Consider the following 17183-nt stretch of genomic DNA (forward strand, 5'->3'; position numbering starts at 1 on the left):
ATGAAGCGTCTACACTGAAGATGTTTTTCCAGTCTAATTTTAACTTTCTCAACCAGTCTTTGCCCATGGGGATTGGCCTGTTGTTGTAGCTCACTACAATAATAGGCAGCTTTACTTTTTTTTAATTATTCATTCATGGGATATGGGTGTCGCTGGCAAGGCCAGCATTTATTGCCCATCCCTAATTGCCCTTGAAACATATATAGAAACATACATAGAAGATAGGAGCAGGAGTAGGCCATTCGGCCCCTTGAGCCTGCTCCGCCATTTAATGAGATCATGGCTGATCATCCAAATTCAATACCCTGTCCCTGCTTTCTCCCCATATCCCTTGATCCCTTTAGTCTTAAGAAATATATCTAACTCCTTCTTGAATATATTTAACGAATTGGCCTCAACTGCCTTTTGTGGTAGAGAATTCCACAGGTTCACCACTCTCTGGGTGAAGAAATTCCTCCTCATCTCAGTGCTAAATGGCTTACCCCTTATCCTTAGACTGTGGCCCCTGGTGCTGGACTCCCCCGCCATCGGGAACATCCTTCCTGCATCTAGTCTGTCTAGTCCTGTTAGAATTTTATGTTTCAATGAGGTCCCTTCTCATTCTTCCAAACTCCAGTGAATATAAGCCCAATCCCAGATGGCAGGAATGACAAAGGTGGTAGTGAGTTTAAGGTGCATTTTTGGCACCTAAACTGAAATTTTTGCGATGTTTTACTGTTAGTGCTGATGCAGAATCGTCTGTGCTTCATCTTTGTGTGTATGTATACACAGCAACAGCGCCGCTGATTCTCACCGGTACACAGGTAGCGTTCAGAGTCACTGCTCAACAGGACCGGGACAATCATGGCCATGCCTACGGGATTCATTGGAAGCCTCAACCTGTATGACCGAGCTCGCCAGCCAATCAGTTCTTACATTGAGCGGATGGAGATGTTTTTTTAAGGCCAATAACATTATTGAGACTGAAGGTACAGATGAGAGTGTTTAAGCTCAAAATAAAGTAATTCATGAGCGGGCAAAAAGCAATTTTTCTAACGGAGATTGGGCCAGATGTCCAGGGAACATTGGCGAACATTACTTGCGCCAGGGAAACCGAAGGATGCATCATTTGAAGACATTGTCGAGAAACTCGAGGACCATTTCGACCCAAAGCCGTTAGAAGCAGCAGAGAGCTATAAGTTTGGTACCAGAAACCAAAAACAAAGTGAAACCATCAGTGAGTACATTGTAGCTCTTAAGAACCTGTCTTTTTGCATTGTAACTTCGGCACGTTGTTGGATCGTGCGTTGTGAGATAGGTTTGTGTGTGGACTGGTGGATGAGCGCACACAGTCCAAGTTACTGAACACTCCGAACCTAATGTTTGACACAGCATGCAAAATTGCCCTATCTGTGGAGATGGTGTCTAAGAATGCTAGGGAGCTCCGTCCAACTCAAGTGACTAGTGCAACTGAGGTCTACAGTCACAAAACCACCGCCAAACCTAAAGCTGAGAGACTGGGTCAAAAGCATGTCGGTGAGAGCAGTTCAGTGACTTGTTATCGCTGCATTGGAAATCACTCTCCGCAGTCCTGGGGGAGAGAAAGCAACCACCCAGCACTTTGATCTCCAGAGTCTTTATAAAGATGCCAGCTCTTGTCAATGACTTAACTCAATATCCCCAAGATGGAATAAGAACAGTAAACAGACCTTTATTGGGAGAAGATTAGTGGGGAACTTCAGGGGTCATTTGAAAACTTTCGGCGATCGTGTTGATCGGGCGATCTGGGATCAGCTGCCCGTCATGCACCCCGCCTGATTTTCCTTCCCATTGACTTGGTGACGAACAATGGTGCATGACGTGCAGCCGATCCCATACCATCCGTTTTGCACCATCGCTGTGAGTTAAAATTACCCCCAGCATTTCTGAATTTATGCAAAACCCTGTTGAGACCACATGTGGAGGATTGTGAGCAGTTCTGGGCACCACACCTTAGGAAGGGTATATTGGCCTTGGAGGGAGCCCAGCGCAGGTTTACCAGAATGAAACCTGGACTTCAAGGGTTAAGTTACAAGGAGAGATTACACAAACTAGGGTTGTATTCCCTAGAATTTAGAAGGTTAAGGGGTGATCTGATCGAAGTTTTCAAGATATTAAAGGGAATAGATATGGTAGATCGAGAGAAACTATTTCCGCTGGTTGGGGAGTCTAAGACTAGGGGGCAGAGTCTAAAAATTAGAGCCAGACCTTTCAGGAGTGAAATTAGGAAACACTTCTACACACAAAGGGTGGGAGAAGTTTGGAACTCTCTTCCGCCAACGGCAGCTGATGCTAGATCAATTGTTAATTTAAAATCGGAAACTGATAGCTTTCTGTTAACCAAATGTATTAAGGGAAATGGGCCAAAGTTAGGTCACAGATCAACCATGATCTCATTGGATTGCGGAGCAGGACTCAAGGGGCTCAATGGCCTACTCCTGTTCCTATGTTATGGATCTGCACAAGCCGGGAATGAGTGATTGTTTTCCTTGAAGCGCTGGAGTGTGATAAAAGGAAAGAGGCCAGCCTTCATGCAAGATATGATTTTGCCAACTCCAGCAGACACTCAATGTAATTATTACTGAGATAAGTTATGTCTGAAGTGGCTGTTTTTAATTTACAGTAAGTATACCTGACAGTTTAATATGTCAATGGATTGCCCATTATTTGTACATTTTTCAAAGCACAAGTAGCAATGAAAGAAGCACTTACAAGCTATTCGCTTGAAAAGCCATCGCTAAGTGTTTAGTTGTAGCATTACGGGTTACGCCACATCTCAAAAGAGGCTGGACAGTGACATCAAATGAAAGAGACAAATGGATTAACTACTCCTTATGCCTTTCACTCAGAACAAAGAAAGTCTTGTCCCCTCATTTTAACCTTTCGGTAGTGTATGCGTGTGATTCTATCATCTGCCTTGGATTCTGTGCAGCTATAGACATTATCACCTCCGTCCGCAATTGCTCTCAAACACTGTGAACAATTCTTCCAATAAAGTCCTGTAAAACCTCCAATTTGGTCAGCCTGCTCCAGTTAATGTGATCAAAGATTCAAATGTTTACTGACACCTTGCCGAGCATCACGTGAAGCCCCGTGCAGTTCTGTATGTGAAATGGCTGATTTATATCTCGACAAATCTGCGATGTTATGGGTGGTCGTTTCTGCAATATACTTGCTGGGACATGCCGAGTATTCGTCTGTTTTCAGCTATCTAAAAATGTGCTTTTGCCATTCACAGCAATTGCCTTCTTACTCCTCCCCATCCCACTTTCTATAAAGCTCTGTTGTCAATTTTCCAGGGCAAGATGAAAAAAATAAACTACTGGGTTAAACTCTCAACTAGAAGACCTGATTGCAAATTCCAGCTCCGACTAATATTTGTAGCCAGCCTTCCCCTGGGATGCAGAATATATAGAAAATCCATTTTAAGACTTGCAGCAATTCATTTCTGTTCCAGTAGTGAGATGACCTTGTTATGGTGAGCACCAGAGGTGAGATATATAAGTTACACCCCACAGATTTTCATACTATACACAGTTTATGGCACATGATTTAAAATGATTCTGATAAAGAATGCGATCAAATTAATTTGGTAAACAGGTACCAGAGATGGGTTTAACAGTCTCTCTATATATTCCGCTGTGGTTTGCTTCCAGTTCATAAGAACATAAGAAATAAGAACAGGAGTAGGCCATACAGCCCCTCGAGTCATTCAATAAGATCATGGCTGATCAGCAACCTCAACTCCACTTTCCCGCCCGATCTCCATATCCCTTGATTCCCCTCGAGTCCAAAACTCTATCGATCTCAGCCTTGAATATACTCAAAGACTCAGCATCCACAACCCTCTGGGGCAGAGAATTTCAAAGATTCACAACTCTCTGAGTGAAGAAATTCCTCCTCATCTCAGTCTTAAATGGCCTACCCCTTATCCTGAGACTATGCCCTCTAGTTCTGGACACTCCAGCCCGGGGAAACAACCTCTTAGCATTTACCCTGTCAATCCCCCTCAGAATCTTGTATGTTTCAATGAGATCACCTCTCATTCTTCTAAACTCCAGAGAGTATAGGCCCATTCTACACAATCACCCATCATAGGACAGCCCTCTCATCCCAGGAATCAATCTAGGTGAACCTTCGTTGCACCGCCTCCAAGGCAAGTATATCCTTCCTCAGATAAGGAGACCAAAACTGTGCACAGTACTCCAGGTGTGGTCTCGCCAAGGCCCTGTACAATTGTAGCAAGACTTCCTTACTCCAACCCACAGTTCATCTCAGGGCTGTGCGGACACCAATTAGCCTAATGTCGTTCATGATGGCTTTAAATCTGCTGCACTGCAACTGTCTCTTCAACACAATTTGCAGAATAAAAAGATTAAGGAGTCTATTTTTCTCCAGTCACTAATGGAGTGAGCAGAAAGCAGTATTTTCTGCTCTTTTACATTATCACCCTTAGCAACCTGAATGGAACGTTCCTGCCATCAAATCTGGAATTATGTCGCAGAAATCACATCATTAATTACGGTGTGAAGACCAATAGCAGTAGGTTCTGGGGCGGTGGGAACTTTCCGCAAGAGACTGGGCAATGAAGACGGGCATTCCCACATCGCTGAGGGGAGGGTCACGGCAGATCAATCGAACAGCAGCAACATGGTGATATTTAAATAAGGACCAACAAAATAAGGGGGGAATGAAAGGGGGGAAAAATAATCAAAATTGAAACTAAACTATTGGATCAAAAAGGGAAAATGAAAATCAGGAACCGACCACTGGATCACAAGCACTGGCATACTGCCCAGAATCAAAACTAGTTAATCTCAAAAAAGCAAAATGGTAAATATGGTTATTTGTAATGGCCTATTTGTTCATCTCTAAGGAGGTGCGACTGCTTGATGTTTAGGCTGCAGTGAAGGAAAAGGTCTTTGCAACACTTATCTGCACTTTGATCTGCTGGTTATTAAGTCCATTTTTACATGAAGGGTGGAGGAAACAAAAGGCATCAAGGGGTATGGGGGGAGAGCAGGAATATGGTATTGAGATAGAGGATCAGACATGATCATATTGAATGGCGGAGCAGGCTCGAAGGACCGAATGGCCGACTCCTGCTCCTATTTTTCTATGTTTCTATGAACTCTGGAACTCTTTGCCTCAAAAAGGCGTTGAGGCTAGTTCAGTTGAAAAATTCAACACTGAGCTCGATAGGTTTTGTTAGGTAAGGGTATTAAGGGGTGGCGGGTAAACGGAGTTGAGGTACAGATCAGCCATGATCTGACTGAATGGAGGAGCAGGCTCGGGGGGCTGAATGGCCTGCTCCTGCGGTCCATTTCAAGACAATAATGGTCAATCACGTAGGATAAGATTTCAAGACAAAGAGCACTTAAACATTGGGGGGCGAATGTGGACTTAGGTGATGGCGCAAAAAGTTGATAGCGAATCGGCAGCCCGTTTGAAACTCCTCCCGAATTTCTTTTCCAGTGAAGTCAATGGAATGCCGATTCACTGTGAACCACCTTGCACTAAAGTGGAGGAAATGGCGGAGAATGATCCATCTACTGACCTTCTCCTCTTTGCCAGATTTTCCATGCTTCCCTCCCCCTCTACTATTCTGCTGAAACCATTTACACCTCCTCTGGACCCATGTTTTGTTTCTTTACTTGTCCCATTATCACCCCCTTTATGCCTTGCACCATTGTCACTTTTGCCATTTAATCACTCCTGCCCTCCACCCGTTCACAGACCTGCCTTCTGTTGCCTAGGCCCTAAGCTCTGGAATTCCCTGCCTGAACCTGTCCGCCTTGCTACCTCTCTCTTTCCTCCTTTAAGCCTACCTCTTTGACCAAGCTTTTGGTCACCTGCCCTAATTTATCCTTATGTGGCTCGGTGTCAAATTTTTTGTCTTAAAATACTCCTGTGCAGTGCCTTGGGATGTTTTACTACATTAAAGGCGCTATATAAATACAAGTTGTTGTTGTTCCTCACTGATCCTTCTTGCCCCCTTCTCCCACCCGCCCCCGCCTTTTCCCTGTGACGTAATAAAACTCACTACGCACTTGGTTTGAGTATAAAGCAAGGCTTTAATCAACTTGTTTCAGAACATGGAGGTCTAGTTGTACTTCACTAGTTCCTTGTCTTACAAAATGTCCCTGGAAAGCTGGTCCCACGCCAGAGTATTTATACTCCTTGGACGGCGCCACCAGCTGGCCGTCCAGCGTTATTTCATGAGTCGTTTCTTGATGAATGATGAGATTTATAACACCCTGGCTCTGTACTTGTTATTTGTGGGAGCTTGCTGTGCGCAAATTGGCTGCCGCGTTTCCTACACGACAACAGTGACCACACTTCAATAAGTATTTCATTGGCTGTGGAGCGCTTTGGGACGTCCCAAGGCCGTGAAATGCGCTACAGAAATGCAAGTTCTTCCTTTATAATATTGACCTAAAGCTTGTTCTGGGGTAGAGCCTTCCTCGGTTTTCGGTAAACATTCGTCTCCAGCCGGCAGAGTTTGGGCAGCAGCCTGGTTAGCTGTCAGTTTGCCAGTTGGTGAAATTATTATTATGCATCATGGAGCAAAAACAGATTTTTAACCTGACTAACACTGGCCATGGTCAAAAAAATACACAAGACAGGTGTGTTTGAGGTGGCGTAGATATATTTCCTGATGATGTTTTCTTCATTGGCACTGCACAGAAGGAAAAAAAAACTTACTCCTATCCCTGATTTACTTTCCACAGACGGCTAAGACTTCAGGATCGCACTTAAAGAATGTGTGCATAAAACTGACTTATTTCAATAGTAACTATGAATCATTTTATATCCCTGGTACTCACGTTTTAGTGCCACATTTACCTTGCTATTATCATAAATGTGGCAGTAAAATTTAAATATATATGTGCACGTACCGTCCAGTCACAGTGCACCAGAAAGTAGGCCTCGAAAAGGTGGTGATTTTGCGCTCGAGTGCATTGTGCTATCTGCAGCATAAGTCTAGCTGGTGTTGTGGCCCATCCATTTATCTGGCTATTCCGAGCCTTGAAACTCAACTCCAAACGCCCCCAAGTCCCAGACACAATTTCAATCAGGGGCCACAAGCTCAGAGCTGGTTAATCAATGGGGGTGGAGTGCCAGCCCTGCAGGCACAAGATGGAGATCTTGCCTTTATATAGCAGCTTTCAAGTCCACCAGTGACTCAGTGGGCAGCATCCTCACCTCTGAGTCAGAGGGTTGTGGGTTCAAGTCCCACTCCAGAGACTTGAGCACAAAAATCGAGCCTGATGCTCCAGTGCAGTGCTGAGGGAGTGCTGCACTGTCGGAGGTGCCGTCTTTCAGATGAGATGTTAAACCGAAGCCCCGTCTGCCCTCTCAGGTGGATGTAAAAGATCCCACGGCACTATTTCGAAGAAGAGCAGGGGAGTTATCCCTAGTGTCCTCGCCAATATTTATCCCTCAATCAACATCATTTAAATGATTATCTGGTCATTATCATATTGCTGTTTGTGGGAGCTTGCTGTGCACAAATTGGCTGCTGCATTTCCTACATTACAACAGTGACTACATTTCAATATTACTTCATTGGCTGTAAAGCTTTTTGGGACATAACAACAGAAAATGCGGGAAAAACTCAGCAGGCCAGGCAACATCCGTGGAGAGAGAAACAGAGTCGACGTTTTGAGTCGAAACCCTTCTACAGAACTGAGAAAAAAAGGCAGGAAATGAAAAGATTAAAAGGCAGTTTGGGGGCTGGGAAATGGGGGAGGGGATGAAAGAAGAGACGTTAAAAGCTTTTTGGGATGTCCGGTGGTCGTGAAAGGCACTACATAAATGCAAGTCTTTCTTTTTTTTCCCAGGACATCCCAATGAAATACTCTTCAAGTGTAGTCGCTGTTGTAATGTAAGGAAATGCGGCAGCCAATTTGCACACAGCAAGCTCCCACAAACAGCAATGAGTTAAATGACCACAAAATCTGTTTTGGTGATGTAAGCTGACCTCTTCTTCAAGTAGCGCCATGAAATATTTCACCCAGGAGCTCAGACGGGGCCTTGTTTTAACATCTGATGCAAAAAGACGCCGCCTCCGACAGTGCAGCACTCCCTCAGTACTGCAAGTGTCAGCCTGGATTATGTGCTCAAGTCTCTGAAGAGGGCTTGAATTCACAATGTTCTGACTCAGAGGCGAGAGTGATACCACGGAGCCCAGGTGCACAATGCTCATTTAGGTTTCAGAATGTGCTTCGGCCCAATATAATTGCTGTTCAATAAATCTGATCTAATCAGCAGGGAATTGTGAAGAGGACCAGTAACTGAGTACAGCAATTACTAAAGGCTGCAGTTAGAGACACCACAAGTCCTGGCTGAAATGGAGATGACTGGGTGATTTCCCCCATCAATCACACCTGGAGATCGCACTGCTGTCAGTGACTGGGATTGATTTTATGCACATAATTTGTATTATGTAACTATCCTCCACTCACTGCATTTTGCGGGAGAAATAATCCTGCTCTTGTCGGGAGACTCTGCTGTAGTTTCGGTCATGAGGTCTGCTTACTGAGTAAATAGACTGTTTGCTGTCTGTTGAGTAAATAGACTCTGTTTGTAGTCTGTTGAGTAAATAGACCCTGTTTGCTGTCTGTTGAGTAAATAGACTCTGTTTGCTGTGCGTCCTGCCAGAAATTCCGCCCCGCCCCGCCTCCAACTCACTGGCTGACACAGTGGTGCCAATACTCACTCCGATTATTGAATTACGTACCTTGTGTTTTCTAATAGGAGATTTGATAGAGGTATTCAAAATCATGAGGGGTATAGACAGAGTAGACAGAGAGAAACTGTTCCCATTGGCGGAAGGGTCAAGAACCAGAGGACACAGATTTAAGGTGATTGGCAGAAGAACCAAAGGTGACATGAGGAAAAGATTTTTTACGCAGCGAGTGGTTAGGATCTGGAATTCACTGCCTGAAAGGCTGGTGGAGGCAGACTCAACCATGGTTTTCAAAAGGGAATTAGATAAGTACCTGAGGGAAAAAAAATTCAGGGCCACAGGGAAAGGGCGGGGGAGTGGGACTCGCTGAAGTGTTCTTGCAGAGAGCCAGCACGGGTTCGACAGGCCAAATGGCCTCCTCCTGTGCTGTAACCATTCTATGAGTCTATGCATTTACAACTCCAAACGCAAGAAGCTAAGCTACAGGCAAAAACCCGTAACTTCTGCGACAGAAATCCCAATGACTATAACAAGAAGTTGCATTGATATAGCATCCTTAATCGAGTAAAACATCCCACGGCGCTTAAATTACTAGCTTACAAAGCTCAGAATTGATATTCAGGAAAGCTGTGTGCGTGTACACTACATCCAGTCTGTTGTATGTGTGCAAAACAATTGTACAGAAATGAACTATACACAAGCATAGCAATGAAGGGAACAGCAGAAGAGTAAACAGCACTGCTTGCAGGGGTTAACGGGGCAATGTTATCCTGTAAGATGCAAGGCCGCTGCATCTGGTTTATAAGTTGCATTGTGCACCATCTTAATGATCAGCAATATGATGTGACTGCATCACTAAACACTCAAATAATGTAATAAGTCAAAGACAGATGGAAAGCAATCAGAAAGACATCGACATAGGTATGATGGGCCGAATGGCCTCCTTCTGTGCTGTATCCTTCTCTATACAGCAGGGACTGATCCTAGCTCTCAGCTTGGTGAGGGTTTAAGCAGAGTTTAAAGCTGCTTGTTATCCGGGGCAGAAGCTGGGTTCGCTACAATAGGCCTCAGTAATCTTGGGCTGTACGGGAAGACGGGAGGAAAAATGAGCAAGGATTCGCATTTCTGATAGTTATCCAGTGATCCATGCTGAAAAGAATGAACAAGTGGGCCTCACGTCGGGGACGGACAGACTGGCTCAGCTGTGATATCTCTCTTGGTTCAATAGCCTGCTAACGCTCACCACCTCTGGCCACGTGTGAAGAATGGCACGTGGGCTCGTTACCCGAGCATTGTGGAGCTGTGTCCCACCAAGCGTCGATGCCTTCATGAGAGGAAGAGACAAAGACAGCTGTTTGTTACTGTTTTAGCCCAACTGGTTAACAGCCCAGTTTGGCCCATTTGCTCGAGTTTCAAGAGTGTCAAAGAAATGGAACTTCTACATTCATAAATAACGCATTAATTGATGCAGCAGGCTGACAGGCAGCTGCATTTCTGACATGAACGCAATTCTTTACAAATCATTTTGTCAGGCGGCACACGTTTTTGAAATACACTGCGCATCCTCTACTTACAAGTTCTTCTCGAAGTTGTGAGATCAGTTCGTCTTTCTCCTTCAACTGAAGCCTAAGAAGTGAGCTTTCATCTTTCAGATCCTAAAAAAAGAAAAGGAAAAGGGACAACATTTAGAATTGATGCAACTATGGAGAATTTCAACCTTAATGATCACGGAGGTTTCGAAGACAAGTCAATGGATGAGTGGTGTCCAGATAGGCATTGTTCAACTCAACGTTCCTGGAAACGACAGCAAACTAGTATGGCCTCTTTTTGCAACATAGAGCCAAGTAATAGATTCCTGTTGGGTGCATTTAGTGTTTCTAACCTTTCTTCCATTATTTTCTTTACTCAAGGTCAAACAAAAAAGGAGATTGCAGAGATAGGGAGGGGGGCGAGGCCATGGAGGGATTTGAAAACAAGAATGAGAATTAGGTGACCTAATAGCGGTCTTTAAATTTGTGACAGAGTAGACACAGAGAGAGTGTTCCCACTTGTGAGAAAGAGCATAACTGGAGGCCATCAGTATAAGATAGTCACCAAGAAATCAAATGGGGAATTTAGAAGGAATTACTTTACCCAGAGAGTGGTGAGAATGTTGAACACGCTACCACAGGGAGTGGTTGAAACGAATAGTATAGATGCATTTAAGGGGAGGCTAGATTAACACATGAGGGAGAAGGGAATAGAGGGTTATGTTGATAGTTAGATGAGGAAAGATGGGTGGAGGCCCGAGTGGAGCATAAACGTCGGCATGGACTGGTTGGGCCGAATGGCTTGTTTCGGTGCTGTATGCCCTATGTAATCCTGTGTATGAAACGGTTTAAGCCCTGATTGTAACTTGGGGTGGGAGTTGGGCGGTGGTGTGGGGTGGGGATGGGGTGAGGGGGAGGTGGTAGGGGCAGGCAGCAAACCCATCGCAACCTCAACAGCAAAGGCCCGGGAGATTTTAACTCCCAAGCCTCATCTGACTGGGCCTCACTCAGCACCCGCCTCGCCGCCCGAAATCGGTGGGAAATGGTGGTTAGCACGATGTCAGGTGGCAGGAGGCCGCCACCGGGGGCTAAAGGAACAGGCATGGCACTCGGGTAAGTGGCTGGGAGCAGATTCGGGAGGGCATCGCGATCGGGGTGGGGTGGGGGGGAGCCCAGGGCAGGGATGGCCTAAACTTGCCTTGTGGGGCCTGGGGAAACACTCCTACACCTCCTGGTCACACAAGGAAAGTCAAAAAAGAGTAAAAAGACCTTGTCCGGCCCTGACTTTTCTTCCCGCTAGTTTGGCTTCCCCACGCAGGCCTCTGGTTAAAATAGCAGTCGACATCAGAGCCCGATCTGCATATCACACACAGAATCACACAGAAACCCCACAGTGCAGATAGAGGCCATTTCGGCCCATCGAGCCTGCACCGACACATATCCCACCCGATCCCCGTAACTCCTACACCAACACATATCCCACCCTATCCCCGTAACCCCACGTATTTAATCCCCCTAACACTAAGGGTCAATTTATCATAGCCAATCAACCTAACCCGCACATCTTTAGACTGTGGGAGGAAACCGGAGCACCCGGAGGAAACCCACGCAAGCACGGGGAGAATGTGCAAACTCCACACAGACAGTCACCCGAGGCCGGATTCGAACCCGGGTCCCTGGCGCTGTGAGGCAACAGTGCTAACCACTATGCCACCGTGGTAAAGAAGGACCCCACGAGGGTCCCCCTCACCCGCTCAGAGGAGCAGGTTAAATCCGGAACCTGCGGGAAGAGAGCAGGACCTCGACGGGTTGTGACCCACGGGCGATTTTAACTGCCCACCGGCCCAGTTTTTGCCGGGCGAGAAGGATTAAACTCTGCCTTTTTTGTGTGCATACATAATTTCTGTGGCTAGCCAAGGAAACTATTAGAAAGGATGAAAGCATTGACTGCAACATTATTTGCTCTGAATTTAATGGAAGCTGTACTAAGACGTGTGTTTGCATACTATAAGAGAGTGCTCCCAGGGTTGGATAAAGTGCATCATTACCTGCAACATTTTATCATTACTAAAAGTGAAATCATTACACCATTAGCACTTACATGTTTCGAACAAAATCTACCTAAGCTGTTCTAGCACATGAGTGCACTGAAGATGATCTTCGATACCAATCAGTATTTCCCTGATGGTACTTGGAAGCATCCATCATTTTTACATGAACTCAGTTAAAACACTTTGCAGTACAGTTGCAGCTGTATACTAACGCAGATTAGACGGTGCAGCATACAGAAGAACGGCAATACACTAAGCAAAGTCTCAAATAGACCATTGCTCCGTGCTTCTTGAATGCAGGTGAACACTGGAGCGGAAACAACACACAGTATGATTACACAAGCAATTGGCAAGCGCCAAAGAACTTGCAAGGTCAGAAAAGGATCCATGTAAAGCACAACAAGTGTTCTTGTTATCGGCGATATTTTCTTTGAGACTATGACAACCTAACAAAAATGAAGGACTGGATTTTACTCACCAAGACACATTGGGGGAGGGACTGCCGCCTTCCGGGTTCTAATCCCACCCCCAGTGACGTCCGACGCACAGGCGCTATTTTCCCCTGATTGGCCTTGTTAAGCCCCGCACTGTGGGCTTGCCGGTCAATTAAGGGAAAGCCGGTGTCAGATGACGTCAGTGCATGACGCTTCATCTGCCAGTTTTCTTAAAGGCACATGAACCATAAATTGTTGACAGATGATTTGGCAGCATTGAGGTACTGTCAAACACTGACAATCACTGTACACAGGTGAGCCCTTGTACCCAGGCTCTCCAGTGACTCTCTCCTTAAGATGAAACAGATGGCAGCTGCAGGTGAGGGTACAGAAGCGATCTGTCACTTCTCCCATTGAGGTGAGGCCACACAAACACTTCAAAGCTTGTCACCTACAGAAAAATCCAAACACATTAAAAATGACTTTCCCAACATTTCCTTGCCTCTGATACTCACCAGTGTTCCATCCTTCACACCACTTCTGCAGCTGTCACCGATACACCAGCATAACAACAAACCCACAGCACGCCTCACTTACCCTAGCAGGGTTCCCCAATGTCGGGAAGCCCGCAGGAGAAGTCTAAAAATTGGAAAAAGCCTCTTAACTGCCTGTTAGCTACCTGTTAACAGGCAGTTAAGTGGCTATAATCCTCTTCCCACCACTAGGAGTCGGGTCCCTGCGCAAATCGGGGACCCGACGCCCGGGAAGATTGTTTGGAGGTAGGTTGGGAGCGGGTTCGGGACCTGCTCCCATTCTTTTTGACTTTCCCAGCAGTCCTGCCTCCAAACCTGCCTCCTCAGGGCTGGTAAAATCCAGCCCTAAGCATTTCTGTGTAAGATTTACATAGATAACATAGAATGTACAGCACAGAAACAGGCCATTCAGCCCAACAGGTCTAGGCCGGTGTTTGTGCTCCATGCGAGACTCCTCCCACCTTACTTCATCTCATCCTATCAACATATCCTCTTGACTAAAGGACTCATAAAACTAGGAACTGGTCCAATGAATGGCCAGAGCTACCAAATCAATTTAATTTTAATTTTAATTGTCTTTAAAAGCTTGAAATTGTGTTTTTTAAAATTTTGTTACAGCGACAACATGAACATGCGGATTTATAAACCAGCTTCACTTGCAGAAATCATGTCCCAACTTGATTTGGCATAGTTGTGACAGAATTAGTCGATTTGCCTCAGACTGTTGTCTGAAGGAGTCGAGGGGACAAGTCATTCAATTCAAATACAAACATCTTGTAGGGTTTGCTCAAAGACATGTCACATTGGCAGTTTAAAAATCTTTTAAATAGTTATTTAAATCTGCTATGACCCAGTCACCTTAAAAAAGGTATTTATTGATCTATCTTGTTTAAGTATGGCAGTCTGACCATAGCCTTCGAAGACAAGATAATTAGGCTCGATAGTTTCTTCAGAGAAATAGAATGGAACCACTAATTATGAATAATGTTTCTATAATAGTTCAGAGCAGCAAATTATTATTTTTTTCTACTCAAGAAGCTAACTAAATTAAATAGGTATTATTACATTACTGCCACAATTGCCTTTTATTTTACTGCTTAATAACCTAACTCCAAGTTCAAAGTAATATTCTTCTAAAGACAAGGAGGATGGCTTGAAAGCACGTGATAAAGTCATTAAGCAGCTGAAGTAAACTGAACTAAGAACATAAGAACATAGGAGCAGGAGTAGGCCAATCGGCCCCTCGAGCCTGCTCCGCCATTCAATAAGATCATGGCTGATCTGTTTTCAGTGTGATCCCTGGGCTCCAGTACAAATTGACCTAGATATCTGGACAATAACACTCTCTAGGATATCACCTACTAGAATAGCCTGAGAAACAAGTCAGTGTGGCAGAATGGGTATCCTTGGGGCTAATTTTACGTGCTTCTGCCTGGCATAAAACCGGCAGTAGCAGAGTGAAAGGAGCACTGGGTCACTTACTGTCCCGTTTACACTGGTGATCCAGCCACCCCATCTGGAGTGTGGTCCCCAGTTGGGCAGCCAGAGTGGCCGGATGTTTCAGGTGGTATGCCACTTGTGACAGGCAAGTTGGCGTCCTTTGATGTACGTAGGACCTCGACTGCAATTTTGAGGGACAAAATGGGCGGAGTGTGCACTTCACCCCCTCCGTCCATTTGTACTGGCAGTGAGTGGCCTAACCAGCGGTTATTGAAGGGAACACTTTTTACCTTTTATGGTTGTGGGGTCAAGATGGGACCACAACCAACATTGGCCAGCTGCTGGCCTATGAGAGCTACCTCCTCCCTCCAACGCTGCGAATGTCCACAGAGGAGCCAGCCGATTTCCTGCCTGCCCGAACCAGCCAGTCAGAGCAGACCAAAATTATTTAATTTTTATCGCCATAAAATCTGCAGCACTTTAAGTTGGGAGTCCTAACCTCAGTTCTTAACACTTTGAGTGAGACTTTGCACCAGGACCAAGTTAAGTGTCAGCCGTGGCTTAGTGGGTAGCACTCTCGCTTCTGAGTCAGAAGGTTGAGGGGGTTTCAAGTCCCACTCCAGAGGCTTGAGCACAAAACTTAGACTGACATTTCAATGCAGTGTTGAGGGAGTGCTGCACTGTTGGAGGTGCCGTCTTTTGGCTGAGACATTGAACTGAGGCCCCGTTTGCCTTCTCAGGTGGATGTAAAAGAACCCATGGCATTATTCGAAGAACATAGGAACAAAAGTAGGCCCTTTAGCCCTTCGAGCCTGTTCCACCATTCAATGAGATCATGGCTGATTTGCAATCTATCTCCATCTACCCACCTTTGGCCCATATCCATTAATGCCGTTGGTTAACAAAAATTGATCAATCTCAGATTTAAAATTAACAATTGACCAAGCATCAACTGCCATTTGCAGAAGAGAGTTCCAAACTTCTACCACCCTTTGTGTGTAGAAGTGTTTCCTAATTTCACTCCTCAAAAAATCAAAAATCAAAAAATCAAAATCAACTTTATTGTCATTGTTAGTGCACAAGTGCAGTACAACGAAATGTAGGCTTGCGGCTCCTGAGAGTGTACATTTAGATTAAGACATTTAAACATTCAACATACATTTGGCTTGTAATACATTAACATAAACATAACCATAATAAAGTGCATTGGCAGATGTGCAGGCTTTAGTGTTTATTTGTGGAGTTCAGTAGGATGACAGCCCTGGGAAAGAAGCTGTTCCTAAATCTGGTCGTACGGGTGCGAATGCATCTGTAGCGTCTCCCAGATGGCAGGAGGGTGAACAGACTGTGGCTGGGGTGGGTAGGGTCTTTGATGATGGTCCGTGACCTCCGTAAACAGCGTTTCTGGTATATGTGCTCTATGGTCGGTAGCCAGGTGCCGGTAATGCGTTGGGCAGTTTTGACTACCCGCTGCAGGGCTTTCCGAAAGGTCTGGCTTTAATTTTTAGGCCACGCCCCCTAGTCCTAGACTCCCCAATCAGAGGAAATAGTTTCTCTCTGTCTACCCTATTAGTTCCCCTAAATATTTTGAAAACTTCGATCAAATCACACCTTAACCTTTTAAATTCCAGTGATTACAACCCTAGCTTGTGTAATCGCTCCTCGTAATTTAACCCTTGGAGTCCAGGTATCATTCTGGTAAACCTATGCTGCACTCTCTCCAAGGCCAATATATCCCTCCTAAGGTGTGGTGCCCAGAACTGAACACAGTACTCCAGGTGTGGTCTAACCAGAGCTTTGTATAGCTGTAGCATTACTTCTACCCCCTTGTCTAGTCCCTTAGATATAAAGACCAGCATTCCATTTGCCTTTTTGATTAATTTATGTACCTGCCCATGATATTTTAATGAGCAGGGATGTTCTCCCCGGTGTCCTGGCCCACAATGTCAGCCGTGGCTCAGTTGATAGCACCCTTGCCTTTGAGTTAGAAGGTTGTGGGTTCAAGTCCTACTCCAGAGACTTGAGCACAAAAATCTAGGCTGACACTCCAGTGCAGTACTGAGGGAATGTTGCACTGTCAGAGCTGCCATGTTTCAGATGACAGGTTAAACCAAGACCACGGCTGCTCTCTCCAATGGCACTATTTTGAAGAAGAGCAGGGGAGGTATCCCCGGTCTAAGGTCAATATTTATCCCTCAATCAACATCATTACAACAGATTACCTGATCATCATCACATTGCTGTTTGTGGGAGCTTGCTGTGCACAAATTGTCTGTCACGTTTCCTACATTACAACAGTGACTACATTTCAAAAGTGCTTCATTGGTTGTGAAGCACTTTGGGACATCCTGAGGTTGTCAAATGTGCTACATAAATCCAAATTCTTTTTCACTCCATTTCAAAAGTTCTCTTCAGAATATAGACTCACTCTTTCACTCTCCCTTCGGTGCAAAATAGAAACTGTCCCTCCCTTTCTCTATTCACAG

The 17183-nt window shown here is 45.2% G+C and overlaps 1 protein-coding gene across 1 annotated transcript in view; it reads right to left on the reverse strand.

Annotated features, from left to right (window-relative positions):
- ccser1 (coiled-coil serine-rich protein 1) overlaps positions 1-17183 on the reverse strand; it is a 1261432-nt gene that overhangs the window by 196589 nt on the left and 1047660 nt on the right. Inside the window, exon 8 of the mRNA XM_086006589.1 lies at positions 10285-10365. Coding sequence (XP_085862715.1) covers positions 10285-10365 — 81 coding nt within the window. The remainder of the gene's footprint in view (positions 1-10284; positions 10366-17183) is intronic.

The sequence above is a fragment of the Somniosus microcephalus genome, chromosome 2, assembly GCF_052327205.1.
Source record: "Somniosus microcephalus isolate GS21.2 chromosome 2, FLI_Smic_1.0, whole genome shotgun sequence".
Lineage (NCBI taxonomy): Eukaryota > Metazoa > Chordata > Chondrichthyes > Squaliformes > Somniosidae > Somniosus > Somniosus microcephalus.